The sequence below is a fragment of the Ranitomeya imitator genome, chromosome 2 (genome assembly GCF_032444005.1).
Source record: "Ranitomeya imitator isolate aRanImi1 chromosome 2, aRanImi1.pri, whole genome shotgun sequence".
NCBI classification, from domain to species: domain Eukaryota; kingdom Metazoa; phylum Chordata; class Amphibia; order Anura; family Dendrobatidae; genus Ranitomeya; species Ranitomeya imitator.
Window position 1 is genome coordinate 444252887 of NC_091283.1, and position 18070 is coordinate 444270956.

Below are 18070 nucleotides of genomic sequence, written 5' to 3' on the forward strand. Positions count from 1 at the left end.
GATGGGGAGCCGTGCATACAGGGGGGAAGGATGGGGAGCCGTGCATACAGGGGAGAAGGATGGGGAGCCGTGCATACAGGGGAGAAGGATGGGGAGTCGTGCATACAGGGGAGAAGGATGGGGAGCCGTGCACACAGGGGAGAAGGATGGGGAGCCATGTACACAGGGGAGAAGGATGGGGAGCCGTGCACACAGGGGAGAAGGATGGGGAGCCGTGCACACAGGGGAGAAGGATGGGGAGCCGTGCACACAGGGGAGAAGGATGGGGAGCCATGTACACAGGGGAGAAGGATGGGGAGCCGTGCATACAGGGGAGAAGGATGGGGAGCCGTGCACACAGGGGAGAAGGATGGGGAGCCGTGCACACAGGGGAGAAGGATGGGGAGCCATGTACACAGGGGAGAAGGATGGGGAGCCGTGCACACAGGGGAGAAGGATGGGGAGCCGTGCACACAGGGGAGAAGGATGGGGAGCCGTGCATACAGGGGAGAAGGATGGGGAGCCGTGCATACAGGGGAGAAGGATGGGGAGCCATGAACGCAGGGGAGAAGGATGGGGAGCCATGAACGCAGAGTGGGAGGATGGGGGAGCCATGCTTGCAGGGGAGAAGGATGGGGGAGCCATGAACGCAGGGTGGGAGGATGGGGGAGGCATGAACGCAGTGTGGGAGGATGGAGTATAAATATGGAGTATAAATACTGGGCCCTATAAGGGGGACACAGTGTGAGAGGACAGTGTGAAGAGGGGACTGGTATAGAAAGGAGAGGACAGTGTGAAGAGCATGTACCATAAGAGGGACAGTGTGGGGGTCATACTTTGTGCAGACAATATAGTGAGGGGCAATTTTTTATTTGGGAGCATTATAATGACACTTGTATCTTTAAGGGCGTCATGTGGAGACTTTCTGCAAAAGAGCGGCGAAGATGGAAGTCTGCAGAGACGGCTGTGGATGAGAAAACTCATCATGGGATCTGGACAAGATGAAGAAAAGGAGAACGGCTCCAGAGGCGACGTCATCTATCAGGTACCTGGATGTAAATGTTATTTGTGATGCTAACTCTCATGTTTTTATATATGTTAGGAGATTTAAAGGGACACTGTCACCTGAATTTGGAGGGAACAATTTTCAGCCATAGGGGTGGGGTTTTCGGGTGTTTGATTCACCCTTTCCATACCCGCTGGCTGCATGCTGGCTGCAATATTGGATTGAAGCTCATTCTCTGTCCTCCGTAGTACATACTGTACCTGCACAATCTGCAATCTTGCCTTGCGCAGGCGTGTACTATGGAGGACAGAGAATGAGCTTCAATCCAATATTGCAGCCAGCATGCAGCCAGCGGGTAAGGAAAGGGTGAATCAAACACCCGAAAACCCCACCCCTATGGCTGAAAATTGTTCCCTCCAAATTCAGGTGACAGAGTCCCTTTTAAAGGGGATGTCCAGGCTTGTGATGAGTCTGCAGTCATTCTTTGTGACTGCAGACTTCTGAATTCTCACAGTGCACACTGCACGCTGTCAGGATTCTCTCATGCTGGGGATTTACATTAATGCGATCACGTGCTGACTAGACATGCGTGACCTCCGTCAATGAAAATGAACTGAGCGAGGCCGGGCACATCTAGTCAGAATGTGGTCAGAAGTCTACAAATCACATACTTGTGCTGACATGACCGTCCACCGGCAAGGGAGAATCCAAAAAGTGCAGTGCATGCGTTGTGAGAATTCAGAAGCTGCGATGTCAGGATTCAGCTCTGCAAGTTCCAGTAGTCGTCACATGGACACGTCACTCATATGCGATTTTTCAGACTTAGGGTGTGTGTCCACGTTCAGGATTGCATCAGGATTTGGTCAGTATTTTACATCAGTATTTGTAGCCAAAACCAGGAGTGGGTGATAAATACAGAAGTGGAGCATATGGTTCTATTATAGTTTTCCTCTAATTGTTCCACTCCTGGTTTTGGCTACAAATACTGATGAAAAATCATGACCAAATCCTGATGCAATCCTGAACGTGGACACATACTCTTATGGTCCTGCGACATCGAGCTTCTCTTCTGCTTCTCTTAGTTTTTCACTGAACATTGAGAGCATTAGGGAGAGGAGCTCGTGGGCACATGACTGAGTGTGCAAATCACATATGTCCTTGGCGGAGGGGGGGCACCAAAATGAATTCTTTCCCCGGGTGCCAGAAACCCTAGATACACCTCTGCTGGTATGCTACTGCGAGCGGTGATTACCGGGTGCGGTGGAGGGTGGTCTGTGCACAGGCAGTGAGGCAGGGACTGAGGGTGTGCACAGAGAGGATGGAGACCCGGAGACTGCCCGTCCCAGTCTACGCCGTAGCCTAGAGCCCTCATTATCATAGGAATATGGCAGTTAATAAATTGCTTTTCTGAAGCTTTATAGTGTAGTTTTAGGTCAGGGAGGGTTGGATAGGGATGAGCTAGCAAGGTGCAGGGACAGGTAATGATGGCTACTTGCGAACATGTGCGGCAATTGCGGTTTTGCACTTACGATGATACATAAAACACTGCTAGTAGTGTTTTTTCTCATTGCTGCAAGTACCGCATTTGCCGGATGGCGGCAAAACCGCAAGAGCCGCACATGTCTGTAAGTCCCATAGGGAATGAATGAGGCTGAACGCAGTGTTGCCCTAAGTGATCCATTACGCGGCAGATGCGGAAAAACTGTCGGATCTGCTGCAAAAGGCGACTTTCACATCAGCGATTTTTGCCAAAGTCACTGCCGATAGTGTCATACTCACCAAAGGGGGAGGCAGCACTAAAAGTGCCTAGGGCAGCAGAAACTCTAAATACGGCCCTGATTACCGGGATGTATTTGATGAGCCCAAATCCAGTGCCCTACCTCCTCATAGGGATTGCGATTATCAATTTGATTCCTGGTAGTAAGTTCAATTTATCTGTGCCAGAGCACGCCGCTACGCGGAGTTATGTAAAGGAATCCTTGGAGAAGGGTCATATTCGCCCGTCGTCGTCACCATTGGGAGCAGGGTTCTTTTTTGTGGCCAAGAAGGATGGTTCTTTGAGACCTTGTATTGATTACCGCCTTCTTAATAAGATCACAGTCAAATTTCAGTACCCTTTGCCGCTGCTGTCGGATTTATTTGCTCGGATTAAGGGGGCTAGTTGGTTCACCAAGATAGATCTTCGTGGTGCGTATAATCTTGTGCGTATTAAACAGGGCGATGAATGGAAAACAGCATTTAATACGCCCGAGGGCCATTTTGAGTACCTGGTTATGCCATTCGGGCTTTCCAATGCTCCATCAGTATTTCAGTCCTTTATGCATGACATCTTCCGAGAGTACCTGGATAAATTCCTGATTGTATATTTGGATGATATTTTGGTCTTCTCGGATTGGGAGTCTCACGTGAAGCAGGTCAGAATGATGTTCCAGGTCCTTCGCGCGAATTCTTTGTTTGTGAAGGGGTCAAAGTGTCTCTTTGGAGTTCAGAAGGTTTCATTTTTGGGTTTAATTTTTTCCCCTTCTACTATCGAGATGGACCCTGTTAAAGTCCAGGCCATTTATGATTGGACTCAGCCGACATCTGTGAAGAGTCTGCAAAAGTTCCTGGGCTTTGCTAATTTTTATCGTTGCTTCATCAGTAATTTTTCTAGTGTTGCTAAACCGTTGACTGATTTGACCAAGAAGGGTGCTGATGTGGTCAATTGGTCTTCTGCGGCTGTGGAAGCTTTTCAGGAGTTGAAGCGTCGTTTTTCTTCTGCCCCTGTGTTGTGCCAGCCAGATGTTTCGCTTCCGTTTCAGGTCGAGGTTGATGCTTCTGAGATTGGAGCAGGGGCTGTTTTGTCGCAAAGAAGTTCTGATGGCTCGGTGATGAAACCATGTGCCTTCTTTTCTAGAAAGTTTTCACCTGCTGAGCGCAATTATGATGTTGGCAATCGAGAGTTGTTGGCCATGAAGTGGGCATTCGAGGAGTGGCGTCATTGGCTTGAAGGAGCCAAGCATCGCGTGGTGGTCTTGACGGATCACAAGAATTTGACTTGTCTCGAGTCTGCCAAACGGTTGAATCCTAGACAGGCTCGTTGGTCGCTATTTTTCTCCCGTTTTGATTTTGTGGTTTCGTACCTTCCAGGCTCTAAGAATGTGAAGGCTGATGCCCTGTCAAGGAGTTTTGTGCCCGACTCTCCGTGTGTTCCTGAGCCGGCGGGTATTCTCAAAGAGGGGGTAATTTTGTCTGCCATCTCCCCTGATTTACGGCGGGTGCTGCAAAAATTTCAGGCTGATAGACCTGACCGTTGCCCAGCGGAGAAACTGTTTGTCCCTGATAAATGGACTAGTAGAGTTATCTCTGAGGTTCATTGTTCGGTGTTGGCTGGTCATCCTGGAATCTTTGGTACCAGAGATTTGGTGGCTAGATCCTTTTGGTGGCCGTCTTTGTCGCGGGATGTGCGTTCTTTTGTGCAGTCCTGTGGGACTTGTGCTCGGGCTAAGCCCTGCTGTTCTCGTGCCAGTGGGTTGCTTTTGCCCTTGCCGGTCCCGAAGAGGCCCTGGACGCATATCTCTATGGATTTTATTTCGGATCTCCCTGTCTCTCAAAAGATGTCGGTCATTTGGGTGGTTTGTGATCGCTTCTCTAAGATGGTCCATTTGGTACCCTTGTCTAAATTGCCTTCCTCCTCTGATTTGGTGCCATTGTTTTTCCAGCATGTGATTCGTTTACATGGCATTCCGGAGAACATCGTTTCGGACAGAGGTTCCCAGTTTGTTTCGAGGTTTTGGCAAGCCTTTTGTCTAGGATGGGCATTGATTTGTCTTTTTCCTTGGCTTTCCATCCTCAGACAAATGGCCAAACCGAACGAACTAATCAGACTTTGGAAACATATCTGAGATGCTTTGTTTCTGCTGATCAGGATAATTGGGTGTCCTTTTTGCCTTTGGCTGAGTTCGCCCTTAATAATCGGGCCAGCTCGGCTACTTTGGTTTCGCCGTTTTTCTGCAATTCTGGTTTCCATCCTTGTTTCTCTTCAGGGCAGGTTGAGTCTTCGGACTTTCCTGGTGTAGATACTGTGGTGGATAGGTTGCAGCAGATTTGGACTCATGTGGTGGAGAATTTGACATTGTCCCAGGAGAAGGCTCAACGTTTCGCTAACCGCCGGCGCTGTGTGGGTCCCCGACTTCGTGTTGGGGATTTGGTTTGGTTGTCGTCTCGTTATGTTCCTATGAAGGTTTCCTCTCCTAAGTTTAAGCCTCGTTTCATTGGTCCGTATAAGATTTCTGAGGTTCTCAATCCTGTGTCGTTTCGTTTGACCCTTCCAGCTTCTTTTGCCATCCATAATGTATTCCATAGGTCATTGTTGCGGAGATACGTGGCGCCTGTGGTTCCATCCGTTGATCCTCCTGCCCCGGTGTTGGTTGAGGGGGAGTTGGAGTATGTGGTGGAGAAGATTTTGGATTCTCGTATTTCGAGACGGAAACTCCAGTACCTCGTCAAGTGGAAGGGTTATGGTCAGGAAGATAATTCCTGGGTCTTTGCCTCCGATGTTCATGCTGACGATCTGGTTCGTGCCTTTCATTTGGCTCGTCCTGGTCGGCCGGGGGGCTTTGGAGAGGGTTCGGTGACCCCTCCTCAAGGGGGGGGGTACTGTTGTGAATTCTGTTGTCAAGCTCCCTCCTGTGGTCATGAATGATTTATGTCTTGCTTGCTGGAAGCTCTGGGACGCAGAGGGTCTTTTTGCGCCCTCTGCGTGGTCTTTTTGTAGTTTTTTGTGCTGACCGCAAAGTTACCTTTCCTATCCTCTGTCTGTTCAGTAAGTCGGGCCTCACTTTGCTAAATCTATTTCATCTCTGTGTTTGTAATTTTCATCTTTACTCACAGTCATTATATGTGGGGGGCTGCCTTTTCCTTTGGGGAATTTCTCTGAGGCAAGGTAGGCTTTATTTTTCTATCTCTAGGGCTAGCTAGTTTCTTAGGCTGTGTCGAGTTGCATAAGGAGCGTTAGGAGCAATCCACGGCTATTTCTAGTGTGTGTGATAGGATTAGGGATTGCGGTCAGCAGAGTTCCCACGTCTCAGAGCTCGACCTATATTATTAGTAACTATCAGGTCATTCCGTGTGCTCTTAACCACCAGGTCCATTATTGTCCTTACCACCAGGTCATAACACTGAGCGGTCACATGGTACCGCTCATTACAGTAATGAATATGCGGCTCCACCTCCCATAGAGATGGAGCCGCATATTCATTACTGTAATGAGCGGTAACAGTGACCGCTCAGTACAGGATGAAGCTGCGGCGTCGGGGAAGCAGGGACAGCACAGCGCCAGGAGCAGGTGAGTATAACGGGGAGCGCTGCGCGATATTCACCTGCTCCCCGTTCTGGGCGCCACTCCGTCTTCATCAGTGCGCTCAGGCGAGAGGGCGCGGTGACGTGTTAGTGCACGCCCTCTGCTGAACGTCAGTGCAGACGCTGAAGATGGAGTGGCACCGGAACGAAGTCAGCTGAATATTGAAAGTGCTGGGGGCCTGAGCGACGGAGAGGTGAGTATGTGATTTATTTTTTTATCGCAGCAACAGCAAATGGGGCAAGTGTCTGTATGGAGCATCTATGGGGTCATAACATTTGTGCAGCACTATATGGGGCCATAACGTTTGTGCAGCACTATATGGGGCAAGTGTTTGTATGGAGCATCTATGGGGCCATAACGTTTGTGCAGCACTATATGGGGCCATAACGTTTGTGCAGCACTAAATGGGGCAAGTGTCTGTATGGGGCATCTTATAGGGCCATAATCAAGGTTTGTGCAGCACTATATGGGGCAAATATCTTTATGGAGCATCTTATGGGGCCATAATCAGCATTTGTGCAGCATTATATTGGGCAAATGTGTCTATGGAGCATCTTATGGGGCCATTATTAACCTTTATGCAGGATTATATGGGGCATATTTTAATATGGAGCATCTTATGGGGCCCATCATAAACTTTATGGAGCATTATATGGGGCTCCTGATTCAATATGGATATTCAAAAACACTTAACCTACTGATGTCTCAATTAATTTTACTTTTATTGGTATCTATTTTTACTTTTGAAATTTACCGGTAGCTGCTGCATTTTCCACCCTAGGCTTATACTCGAGTCATTACGTTTTCCCAGTTTTTTGTGGCAAAATTAGGGGGGTCGGCTTATACTCAGGTCGGCTTATACTCAAGTATATATGGTATATTAGTCTTTGCCTGATGAAGAGACCTGAGTAGTCTCGAAAGCTTGCAATTTGTTACCATCTTTTCAGTTAGCCATTAAAAGGTATCAACCACTGAGGACTCTCAATTCTAAATATTTTTTATGGCATGGAAACAGTCAGCAAGCTACACATGACATATGAGTTATTTAATTTCTATTTAGCATCTTGGGTTTTTTTATTTACTGTGAACAGAACATGGACCTAACACATCCAACAACGACATCTTGTTGATGGTTCTAGGTGGTAAAATCATAAACTCTCCATACAGTTATAACACAGCAATATCTATTATTCTATTAGTTTGTTTGGTTGTAAACTAATTTGTAATGGGAATTGTCACAAAATGTAATTATTATCAATATACAGTGGTTATCCTTCTTGCTGATGGTTTCCAGGAAACTAAATCAAGGGAAAAAGATATATAAAACCCTGCTTTGGACATGTACTCACGGTGATCAGTCAGGACACAATCTATTTTTGATAATCTTGTTTTTGCCGTGATTAGAGTCTCGTTATTTTCAGCCATTGCATCTGTTTTTGGAAAATAAATTAAATCCTGTTAGAATGGTACGTCAGTGATCAGAAATACATTAGTACTGTCACCCAGCTTTCCTATAGTCCTGAGAGGCAAATTTGCACATTTATTCCTACATAATGGGGAAAATTAGGAATGGGACAGGAAAGCCTAGCGATATGTTCGAGTCCCCATGACTGCATGTCTCTAGACAGCATCAACACTTGGAGGGATTGCATATCAAATAGGAATCCCTGCATGTGTTGTGGCTATCGAACACTCGGGAGACATACAGCCACGGGGAATCAAACATATTTTTCAAGCACGCCGAGGTCACTCGGTCAGCACCCGAGCATGCTCAGATGACACCTTATCCCAGCACGTTTGATCTGGGAAGTATCGAGTTTACGTCAGATTTCCTGATTCTCTCTGTACACCCTTCTGATATGAGGTACATGTAGAGACTATTAGAAAGCATGGTATACAGACCCTTGAGACCTTTTGTGGTGGCCTTGTTGCGTGTCGCACACCCATTCCCATAATTAAGGAATGACTGAGACAATATAATGAATGAAAAAAGTTACAAAAGTCTCCCAGTCTCTGTAGAACTACAATTCCCAGAATATTCTAGTGCCCACAAGGAAGAAGGTATTAGATCCATACCTGGTGCAGGGAATGCTCACTTTGATTACCTCCCGGACTCATCAAATAGAAGATAACGCAAAGTTTCTTTTCTCAGTCGTCACAAAGCAAAACTGAAACTGAACGTACAGCTGACAGAAACTGATTACGTCACGCTGTGGAGTAAAAGGCGGGAAAAACAATGCGGCTCAATAATGACGGACTAAATACCGAAGTACCTGGGTACAGAAGGCTGTAACTCACATTGTAGAGTTTAATATACCAAATTAGAAGAGTATCGCACCTGATGGGCTTAGATAAAGCTCAGCAGCCTGTAGCACACAGAAGTTTACAGTTACTGGCTCAGCAGATAGTGATCACATATAATAATAGGCTTAGATACACAGTATTGCGTATCTTGATGTTAAATACAGCGGCTCAGCAAACAGTATCATACATAATAGGCTTAGATACACAGCTCTGCACATAAGCTTAAATACACTTGCTCAGCAGTTACACGTGGTATGCTTAGGTACATAGCTCAGCAGACAGTATTGCACAAGCTTAGGTACACAGCACAGCAGACAGTATTGCTCATGATATGGTCCCCTGAGCCTTGTACCTAAGCTTAGCATGTGTAACACTGTCTGCTGAGCTGCTATATCTAAGACTATCATGTGTGACATTGTCAGGGTGACCGACGCTGCTTAGGGGTCCGCTGGGGTGATGTTATGGCAGCTAGACGGTATACCTTCCCACAGGTGAAGTGTATCCCCAGGGCTTCCCAGAGTGTAGATGGTGGATGATGTAACGTGGAGCGCCCCCAGACACAGGGCCGCGGGGTACTCGGTCTGGGGTTGTCACGGTGGCTAGACCCGGTCCACAACCCTGCTAAAGGGCGTCCAATGAAAGGTGATGGTGCGTGGTGCAAGGTGCGAGGAATAACGAGGACACAGGGTTGCAGTCTCTTTACCTTTTTACTGAAGGCTTCGGGGTCCGCAATCCAGAGCACTGCTAACAGGGCTGGCTGAGTCCGGCCGGTCCAAAGGCACATCCAGAGCTCTCTTTGCACCTGTGTATTGTAGTCCTTCCCTGCTAAGCACCACGGGATAGTCGTCACAACTGTCGTATCTGTTCTTTCTCTTCTCTCCGTCCCCCAGATAATATGGCTAGGACGCACCCATATGACAGGTAGGCCTGGAGTTATTCTGGGACCCTAGAGACGCCCCTCTCCCACGATTGCCTCCTATGTCCGTTTAGGTGATTTAAGTCAGACAGCCAACCTGTAATTAACTGTCCTGCCGCTGTTTGAAGTAATGCGTGGAGTCTGTTACTTCCTCGGTGCTCCGGCCACCGGCTACGCGCCTCAGAAGGATGTTGCCAATCTCGGGGCACGACTCCTTCTGGTTCTATCTCCTTCGTACTATGATCCCACTTCTCACTTCTCCACAATATCCTTCGCTTCGTGTCCTTCCTTGAGATGCTGCCGCAAGGTAGTGCAGGCGCGGCTCCGTAACAATCTGTCCTTTCTGCTAGGTACCTGCCAGGTTCCCACTTCTGACAGGTCCTTCCTGGAGCTCTCCCAGGCTGCGTTCTCAACTAACTTCCTATCCAACCCCCAGTTTTACCAGAGTGTGAGGAGTGGCCTAGTACATAGTGCCTTTTGCTCCCCCTGGTGGCCGGAGTGTGAAGTGCAATGTGTGACTGTGATACCTGGTCAGATGAACTCCTTTAGTGCAATCAGACATAACATTGCTCCCCTTAGTGGCAGAGTGACATTACTGCAACGACCAGGACTCTGGGGTGCTGCAAACCCCCCCACCCCCTCCCCCACCCTCCCACCCCCATCCCCCTCCCACCCCCCGGTTAAATCCAGTACTCCCGGACTGGGAAAAGAAGAATAACAATACATGTTAATAGAAAACACACAACATTTTTACATACTATGAACAAGTAAATATAACAGTGCTTTCCGTTATGGAAGGTAAAGACGCTTGAACGTTGCAAAAGATTGGTCATGCACAGTCCATGACTCCCAGTTCAATAGGTGCAACCATAGAACAGCAGTGACCCCGGGTAAACAAAGGTGTCCCTGTGAAAGTTTTGGAGTGATTCACTGTCCATCACACCATTGTCCATTTTTAAACCTGTAACACAGATATTTACACAAACATTTTCAATCAAATAGCAACTATCGTTAATATCTCCAAGTTTTATAGCGAAGCGGAGTCTGATTCTTGGTGCTACGCGTAGACCTTCGCAGCGCAGGGGTTGCTATTGGCCTGACAGGGCCCGCTACGCTTGCTATCGCTGGTGTAGTGCACTGTCTTCTAGCTACACTTCTAGTGAGTCTGGGCAGCACTGGCATGCTGGAGTTCTCAGGGCTGCCACTACTAATGGTGGGCATGGCAGATTCACCAATGGCAGAGGGAGGGCCCGCTGGTTCGACCGTTGGCATCGCATCTTCTGGTGGGGTCGGCTGCGCTTGCGGGTCCGGATGCCCTGGCACCACATTTAGTTCTGGCGGTCTCAGTTGACGGAACGTTAAGACAGGTACCACAATGGCCTGATTTTTTTGAGTCCAGGACTGGGGAAAATCGCCAAGAACAGTGTGTATCATCTTCTCCTTTTCCACGGGCGGAGAAGTCCCGGGATCTGTTTCCCCATCTCTCAGCTTATCAGGGCATATTTTCAGGTGGTCTCTGGATATGGGCGTTGAGGTCTCCCCTCCGTCTTTGCTGATGAGACAGACCTTCGTATTGTCGAAATCGGAGGGCAGAATGGTATACGGTTCCGCTTCCCATTGATCATCAAGCTTGTGTAGTCTCCTCTTTCGTTTGAGTACCTGCTCACCAGGTGACAATGGAGCCGCGGGAGCATACTGGCTGTAGTCCCTCTCTTGTTTTTGTCTGGCTTGAGCGAGACTTCTTTCTACACATTCCTGTACTTTGTGGTACCTTTGCTGCCTCTCGGTATCCCAATCCGCATCTGGCAATATATCTTCGGGGGTCAGGACCCCCATGTCCAGATCGACGGGTAACTTGCTAGACCTTCCTCGCATCAGGTACTCTGGGGTGCAGTTGGTGGAATTCACCGGGATGTGGTTATACATGTCTACCAAGTCTGGTAACTTTGTGGGCCACAAGTTACGCTCCTCTACAGGTAAGGTCTTCAGTAAGTCGATCACCACTTGGTTCATCTTCTCGCACATCCCATTGGTTTGTGGATGGTACGGCGTGGTTCTGATCTTCTTACACCCGTACAAATTGCAGAACTCCTGGAACACCTCCGCTTCAAATGCTGGTCCCTGATCGGTCAACACCTTCTCCGGGTACCCATGGGGTCTACAGAAGTACTGCTGGAAGATTTTCGCAGCCGTCCTAGCCGTTAGATCTTTGACCGGTACGACTACCAGGAATCTGGAGTAGTGGTCCACAATGGTGAGAGCATAGATATAACCTGACCGGCTAGATGTTAGCTTTACGTGATCCAGTGCGACCAACTCGAGCGGCCGTTTGGTGATGATGGGCTGCAAGGGAGCCCGTTGGCTGTCACAATCCTTCCGGCGTAGGCTACAGGGGCCACACTCCCGACACCACTTCTCGATGGCTTTCTTCATGCCGATCCAGTAGAACCTCCCACGGAGTAGCCTCTCCAGCTTCCTCCATCTGGAGTGTCTTGCCCCATCGTGGTATGCTCCCAGGACCATTGGCACATCTTGTCTTGGGACCACGATCTGCCATACTAATTCATGAGTGCGGGGGTCGATGCTCCTTCGGCACAGCTTGCCATCGTGAATAAACAGTTTGCCCCTCTCCTTCCACAACTGTAATGCCTCTGGTGGATCATCCGGGCCGGGATGCAAACCTGCCTGCGTCAGGAGCTCTTTCACCCGACGGACCGCAGGGTCACTATCCTGGTGCTCTGTCCACCCGTGATGGGGCAGGGGATTCAACGGAGCGCCCTGTTTGTTTCTGCGCCTGTTCTCCACCTGATGGGAACACTGGGTTGCCTTGGGGCGATGGAAAGCGGGCAGCTCTACTTCTTCAAATGCTTCTGGATCTTCCCCCGTTTCGGGCAAGTGTGACATTCGAGACAGCGCATCGGCATTCGCGTTCTTGTGCCCCGCCCGATACGTGATGGTGAAGTCGTAATTGGACAACCAGGCCATCCACCGCTGCTCCAAGGCACCGAGTTTTGCTGTGTCCAAGTGCGTTAGTGGATTATTATCTGTGAAGACGTGAATTTTGCCGAGGCCAGGTAGTGCTTGAACCTCTCCGTCATGGCCCAAACGACGGCGAGGAACTCCAGCTTAAAGGAACTGTAGTTGTCTGGGTTCCTTTCAGTGGGGCAAAGTTTCCTGCTGGTGTAAGCGATTACTCTTTCCTTGCCTTTCTGGACCTGGGACAGCACAGCTCCCAGCCCCACGTTGCTGGCATCCGTATACAATACAAACGGTTGGTCATATTCAGGGTAGGCTAGTACTTCGTCTCCCATCAGTGCCGATTTTAAGCAGGTGAACGATCGTTCCAGTCCGTCATTCCAATCAAACGGGGTATTCTTACCCTTGGGTTTCTTGGGTTGGCCCACCAACAGGTCTTGCAATGGTGCGGCCTTCTTGGTGAAGTCTTTGATAAACCTCCGGTAGTAGCCTACCAACCCGAGGAACTGCCGGACTTCATGGAGGTTACCGGGCTGCGGCCAATCTTTGATCTCCGTGACCTTGTCGGGGTCTGGGGCCACTCCTTCGGCACTCACCACATGGCCCAGGTACTGCACTTTGGGTTTTAGCAGATAGCATTTGGACGGTTTCACCTTTAAGCCTACCTACCTACCTACCTACCTACCTACCACACATTCAGAAATCTACAAGCCATTAACCCTCATACACTTTCAGACTCCTTACACTCATCACTGTCCCCAATCTCTTCTTTTTCCTGTCCTGATCTGGCTGTACATCACTACAATGACACCCTTAGAAGCACCCTAGACCAAGTACCTCCCCTCACCCTCAGAACCTCCAAACACAGAGTGAAACAGCCCTGGCTCACATCGCAAACCCGATTTCTCCAGCGATGCTCTAGGAGTGCTGAATGCTTATGAAGGAAAACTCGCACACCAGAAGACTTCATACACTTTAAATTTATGTTAAGGACCTATAACTCTGCCCTTCACCTCGCCAAACAGTCCTACTACACCACCCTGATCTCACTATCCAACAACCCCACGAAACTTTTTAACACCTTTCACTCCCTCCTCAGGCCAAAAGCACAAGACCCTATCACAGACATTTGTGCTGATGACCTGGCCTCCCACTTTATAGAGAAAATAGACAACATCCGTCAGGAAATCCGCTCCCAGACACCAAGTGCAATGACTCCCATTCCTCCCTGCATCTCCCCTGGCTCACTCTCCACATTCGATCCCATCACAGAAGAAGAAGTCTCCAAGCTCCTCTCCTCTTCTCGTCCGACTATATGCACCACCGACCCCATTCCCTCACACCTCCTCCAGTCTCTCTCTCCAGTCGTCACAACTCACCTAACTACAATTTTTAATCTCTCCCTTTCCTCTGGCATTTTTTCCTCCTCCTTCAAACACTCTATCATTACTCCATTACCAAAAAAACCCACCCTTGACCCATCCTGCACAAACAACTACAGACCGGTCTCCAATCTCCCCTTCATCTCAAAACTCCTGGAGCGCCTAGTCTACTCCCGCCTTACCCGTTAGCTCTCCACTCATTCCCTCCTAGACCATTCACAGTCTGGTTTCCGCCCCCTACATTCGACAGAAACTGCACTCATCAAGGTGACCAATGACCTTCTGACAGCAAAACGTAATGGTGACCACTCTCTGCTCATTCTTCTCGATCTTTCTGCAGCTTTCGACACTGTTGACCACCCTCTCTTACTCTCTAGGCTCCAGTCACTAGGCATTAAGGATACTGCTCTCTCCTGGTTCTCCTCCTATCTTTCTGACCGCTCCTTCAGTGTTCTGTTCTCTGGCTCCACTTCATCTCCTCTTCCTCTCACTGTCGGGGTACCTCAGGGCTCAGTCCTTGGCCCTTCTCTTCTCCCTCTACATGGCCCCAATTGGACAGACCATCAGCAGATTTGGCTTTCAGTACCATCTTTATGCTGATGACACACAACTATACACGTCATCCCCTGACCTTACTCCTGCTGTACTACAGAACGCCACTGACTGTCTGTCCGCAGTCTCTGACATCATGTCCGCTCTCTATCTGAAACTCAACCTCTCCAAAACTGAACTTCTTCTGCTCCCGCCTTCTACTAATCTCCCTAAATCTGACATTTCCCTCTCCGTGGGTGGCACCATAATAACACCCCGGCAGCAGGCACGCTGTCTGGGTGTTATGTTTGACTCGGATCTCTCCTTCACCTCCCACATACAATCTCTTGCCCGCTCGTGCCGCTTACACCTAAAGAACATCTCTAGAATCCGCCCTTTTCTCACCATGGAAACAACAAATACTCTCACTGTTGCCCTAATCCACTCCCGTCTGGACTACTGCACGCTCTATTAATTGGTCTCCCCCTCACGCGACTTTCCCCTCTCCAGTCTATCCTTAATGCGGCAGCCAGGGTTGTCCATCTGGCTAATTGTTACTCGGACGTGTCCGCTCTTCGCCAGTCGTTACACTGGCTGCCCATTCATTACAGGATACAATTCAAAGTACTTGTTCTCACCCACAAAGCTCTCCACAGAGCGGCACCCCCTTACATCTCCTCCCTGATTTCTGTCTATCGGCCTAACCGACCACTGTGCTCTGCAAACGACTTTTGACTAACCTCTGCACTAATCCGTACCTCCCACTCCCGACTCCAAGACTTCTCCTGTGCTGCGCCAATCCTTTGGAATGCTCTACCCCAAGATATTAGGACCATCCACAACTTGCATAGTTTTAGGCGCTCGCTCAAAACTCATTTGTTCAGAGCGGCCTATCACGTTCCCTAATCAAACTCATTTTATGTTTGTGTGTGTGTAGCCCATTCAGTATCTCCATCTACCCCCCACTCCCTGAAGATGGCTGGACCATCATTGTAAATACATCATTGTAAATACACACCTGTACTTTGTATCTCTCCACCTCATTGTAGATTGTAAGCTCTCACGAGCAGGGTTGTCTTATTTTGTCTTATTTTGCTTTATTACTGTATTGTTAACATTGTTACCTATGACTGTTGTGTTTGAAACTGTTAAACTGTAAAGCGCTGCGGAATATGTTGGTGCTATATAAATAAAGATTATTATTATTATTATTATTATTATTAAGCCAAAATTGGATAGCGCTTCAAACACCTCGGCCAGGTGCTTCAAATGGTCTTCATAGGTCTTAGAGAAGACAATTACATCGTCCAGATATAGCAACACGGTCTCAAAGTTCTTGTGTCCCAAACAGCACTCCATCATCCTCTGGAACGTCCCCGGGGCATTACACAATCCGAAGGGCATGTAGTTGAACTCGCAGAGACCCATCGGCGTCGTGAAGGCTGTCTTTTCCTTGTCCGCCTCTGCCATGGGAACCTGCCAGTACCCACTGGTGAGATCTAAGGTAGAAAAGTAATTAGCAGACTTTAAAGCAGCCAAGGACTCCTCTATCCTAGGCAGGGGGTAAGTGTCCTTATGTGTAATGCGGTTTAATTGCCTATAATCCACACACATCCTCATGGTGCCATCTTTCTTCCTAACGAGGACTAATGGAGCTGCCCAGGGGCTACAGCTGTCTCTCACTACCCCAGCCTCCTTCATCTCTCGCAACATGTCCTTGGCACACTGATAATGAGCTGGGGGTACAGGACGGTATCTTTCTTTTACGGGTGGGTGATCTCCTGTGGGGATGTAATGTTGAATCCCTTTTACCCGCCCGAAATCAAGGGGGTGTTTGCTAAATACCCGCTCATACTCGTGAACCACCCTGTAGGCCCCCTGTATCTGGTGAGATGGAGTAGAATCAGTGCCCACATGTAATTCTTGACACCAATCTTTCGATTGCTCTGCAGAGCCGTTGTCCTCCGCCGGTTTGGACGGAGCCAAGGGCCCGGGTGCCTGTATCATGCTATTATTAACAGTAAACAGCTTGGCAAGTGTGACATATTTGGTTAGGAGGACTTCTTCCTCCCCGCAGTTAAGAACACGTACCGGCACCCTCCCCTTGCGGACGTCAACCACCCCTCTGGCTGTCAGGAGGGTAGGCTTATTATCCGAATACACGGGTTCTACCAGGGCCTGATAGTCTTTACCCCCGAGGCCTATGGCTGCCCGACACCATATTAACATTTCACTCCTGGGGGGTATTGCAATGGGGTTCGAATCACTCACTGTGACCCGGCCAATTTCACCACCAGTCAGCTCCACCTGCTGTCTCTGCATTAGGGCTCTGATTTCTTTCTGCAAGGCACGTTGTTCACTGTAACCAGCTGTCTCTGCTACCTGCTGCAACAAGACAATAACTTCTGCAAGACAATTTTCTATGACATTAGTACCGATGGTCATCATGGGGTTACGTTCTCGTCAGTCAATATCAACAATGACAATTCCCTGGGCCTCCAGTTCTACCCGCCCCACCTTAAGGCTACTTTCACACTAGCGTCGGAATCTCCCCGTCGCAATGCGTCGGGCAGAGATTCCGACGCTAGCGTTTGACGCACTGCACAACGGGTGCAGCGGATGCATTTCTCCGGGGCATCCGCTGCCCCATTGTAAGGTGCGGGGAGGTGGGGGCGGAGTTCCGGCCGCGCATGCACGGTCGGAAAAAGCGGTCCGTCAGGAGCAAAAAACATTACATGTAACGTTTTTTGCTCCCAGCGGTCCGCCACAACACGGCGCAACCGTCGCACGATGGTTGCGACATGTGGCAAAGCGTTGCAATGCGTCACTAATGTTAATCTATGGGGCAAAAACGCATCCTGCAAACAACTTTGCAGGATGCGTTTTTTACCATAAACGACGCATTGCGACGTCTGGCAAAAAACGCCAGTGTGAAAGTGCGGTTGACCATTACTAGCTATTATGGTAAAATCATCATCAGGGGCACGGGTAATGTCAGTGTCCTCCCAAAAACGTCTATAGAGAATGTAGGGCATAGTTGTCACCTGGGAACCGGTGTCCAGCAAAGCGTTCATGGGGATGCCGTCGATCACGATGGGGAGAACTGGTCGCCCTCCGATGTATTTAGCTCTCCAATTTTGCGGGCCTGACCGTTCTACTCCTGGGGGTTGGCCCTCTGCCCCAGGGGTTGCTCGTTTAACTGACAGTACCTTGCAAGATGGCCCACCTGGTGGCAGCGGCGGCAGATAGGTCGTCCATCCCGATGAAAGCGATCGTCGTCTCTGCCTCTGGTCGGTGGAACTCTCCTTGGCCGCTGCCAGGGGACATCCTCCAGTCTGGAAGCCAACTGGATCTTCTCCTTGGGGGCCTCCTGTAGGGACTGGACGGTCCGGGCTAGGGCAGCAACGCTCCTTGGCAGCTCCTGTATCTGGAGGCGCAGTCCTGCAGGGGAGTCGTCTTCCAGGGCCTGGGCATCGGCCTAGGCGAAAACGGGTGCGCCCGGCGCCACCTCCTGGTGGTACGTGAGGGCTTGACGCCTGGGAAATGTGGCACGGCTGGGCTGTCGCTCCGGTAGTGCCTGGATGGCTTTATCTTTGAATTGCGCAAAAGTCAGGTCTGGATTCTGCATGGCCAGG

At 49.3% G+C, this 18070-nt stretch overlaps 1 protein-coding gene across 7 annotated transcripts in view; it reads right to left on the bottom strand.

The window, feature by feature from the left end:
• ZBP1 (Z-DNA binding protein 1) overlaps positions 1 to 8538 on the bottom strand; it is a 36676-nt gene extending 28138 nt beyond the window's left edge. For all 7 annotated transcript variants that reach the window (XM_069750964.1, XM_069750963.1, XM_069750959.1 and 4 more), the window contains exons 1-2: positions 8403 to 8538; positions 7676 to 7756 (exon numbers count right to left, since the gene is read on the bottom strand). In XM_069750964.1, the coding sequence (XP_069607065.1) occupies positions 7676 to 7751 (76 nt within the window). In that variant the 5' untranslated portion in view covers positions 7752 to 7756; positions 8403 to 8538. The remainder of the gene's footprint in view (positions 1 to 7675; positions 7757 to 8402) is intronic.
• Between the last annotated feature and the right edge of the window lie 9532 nt (positions 8539 to 18070).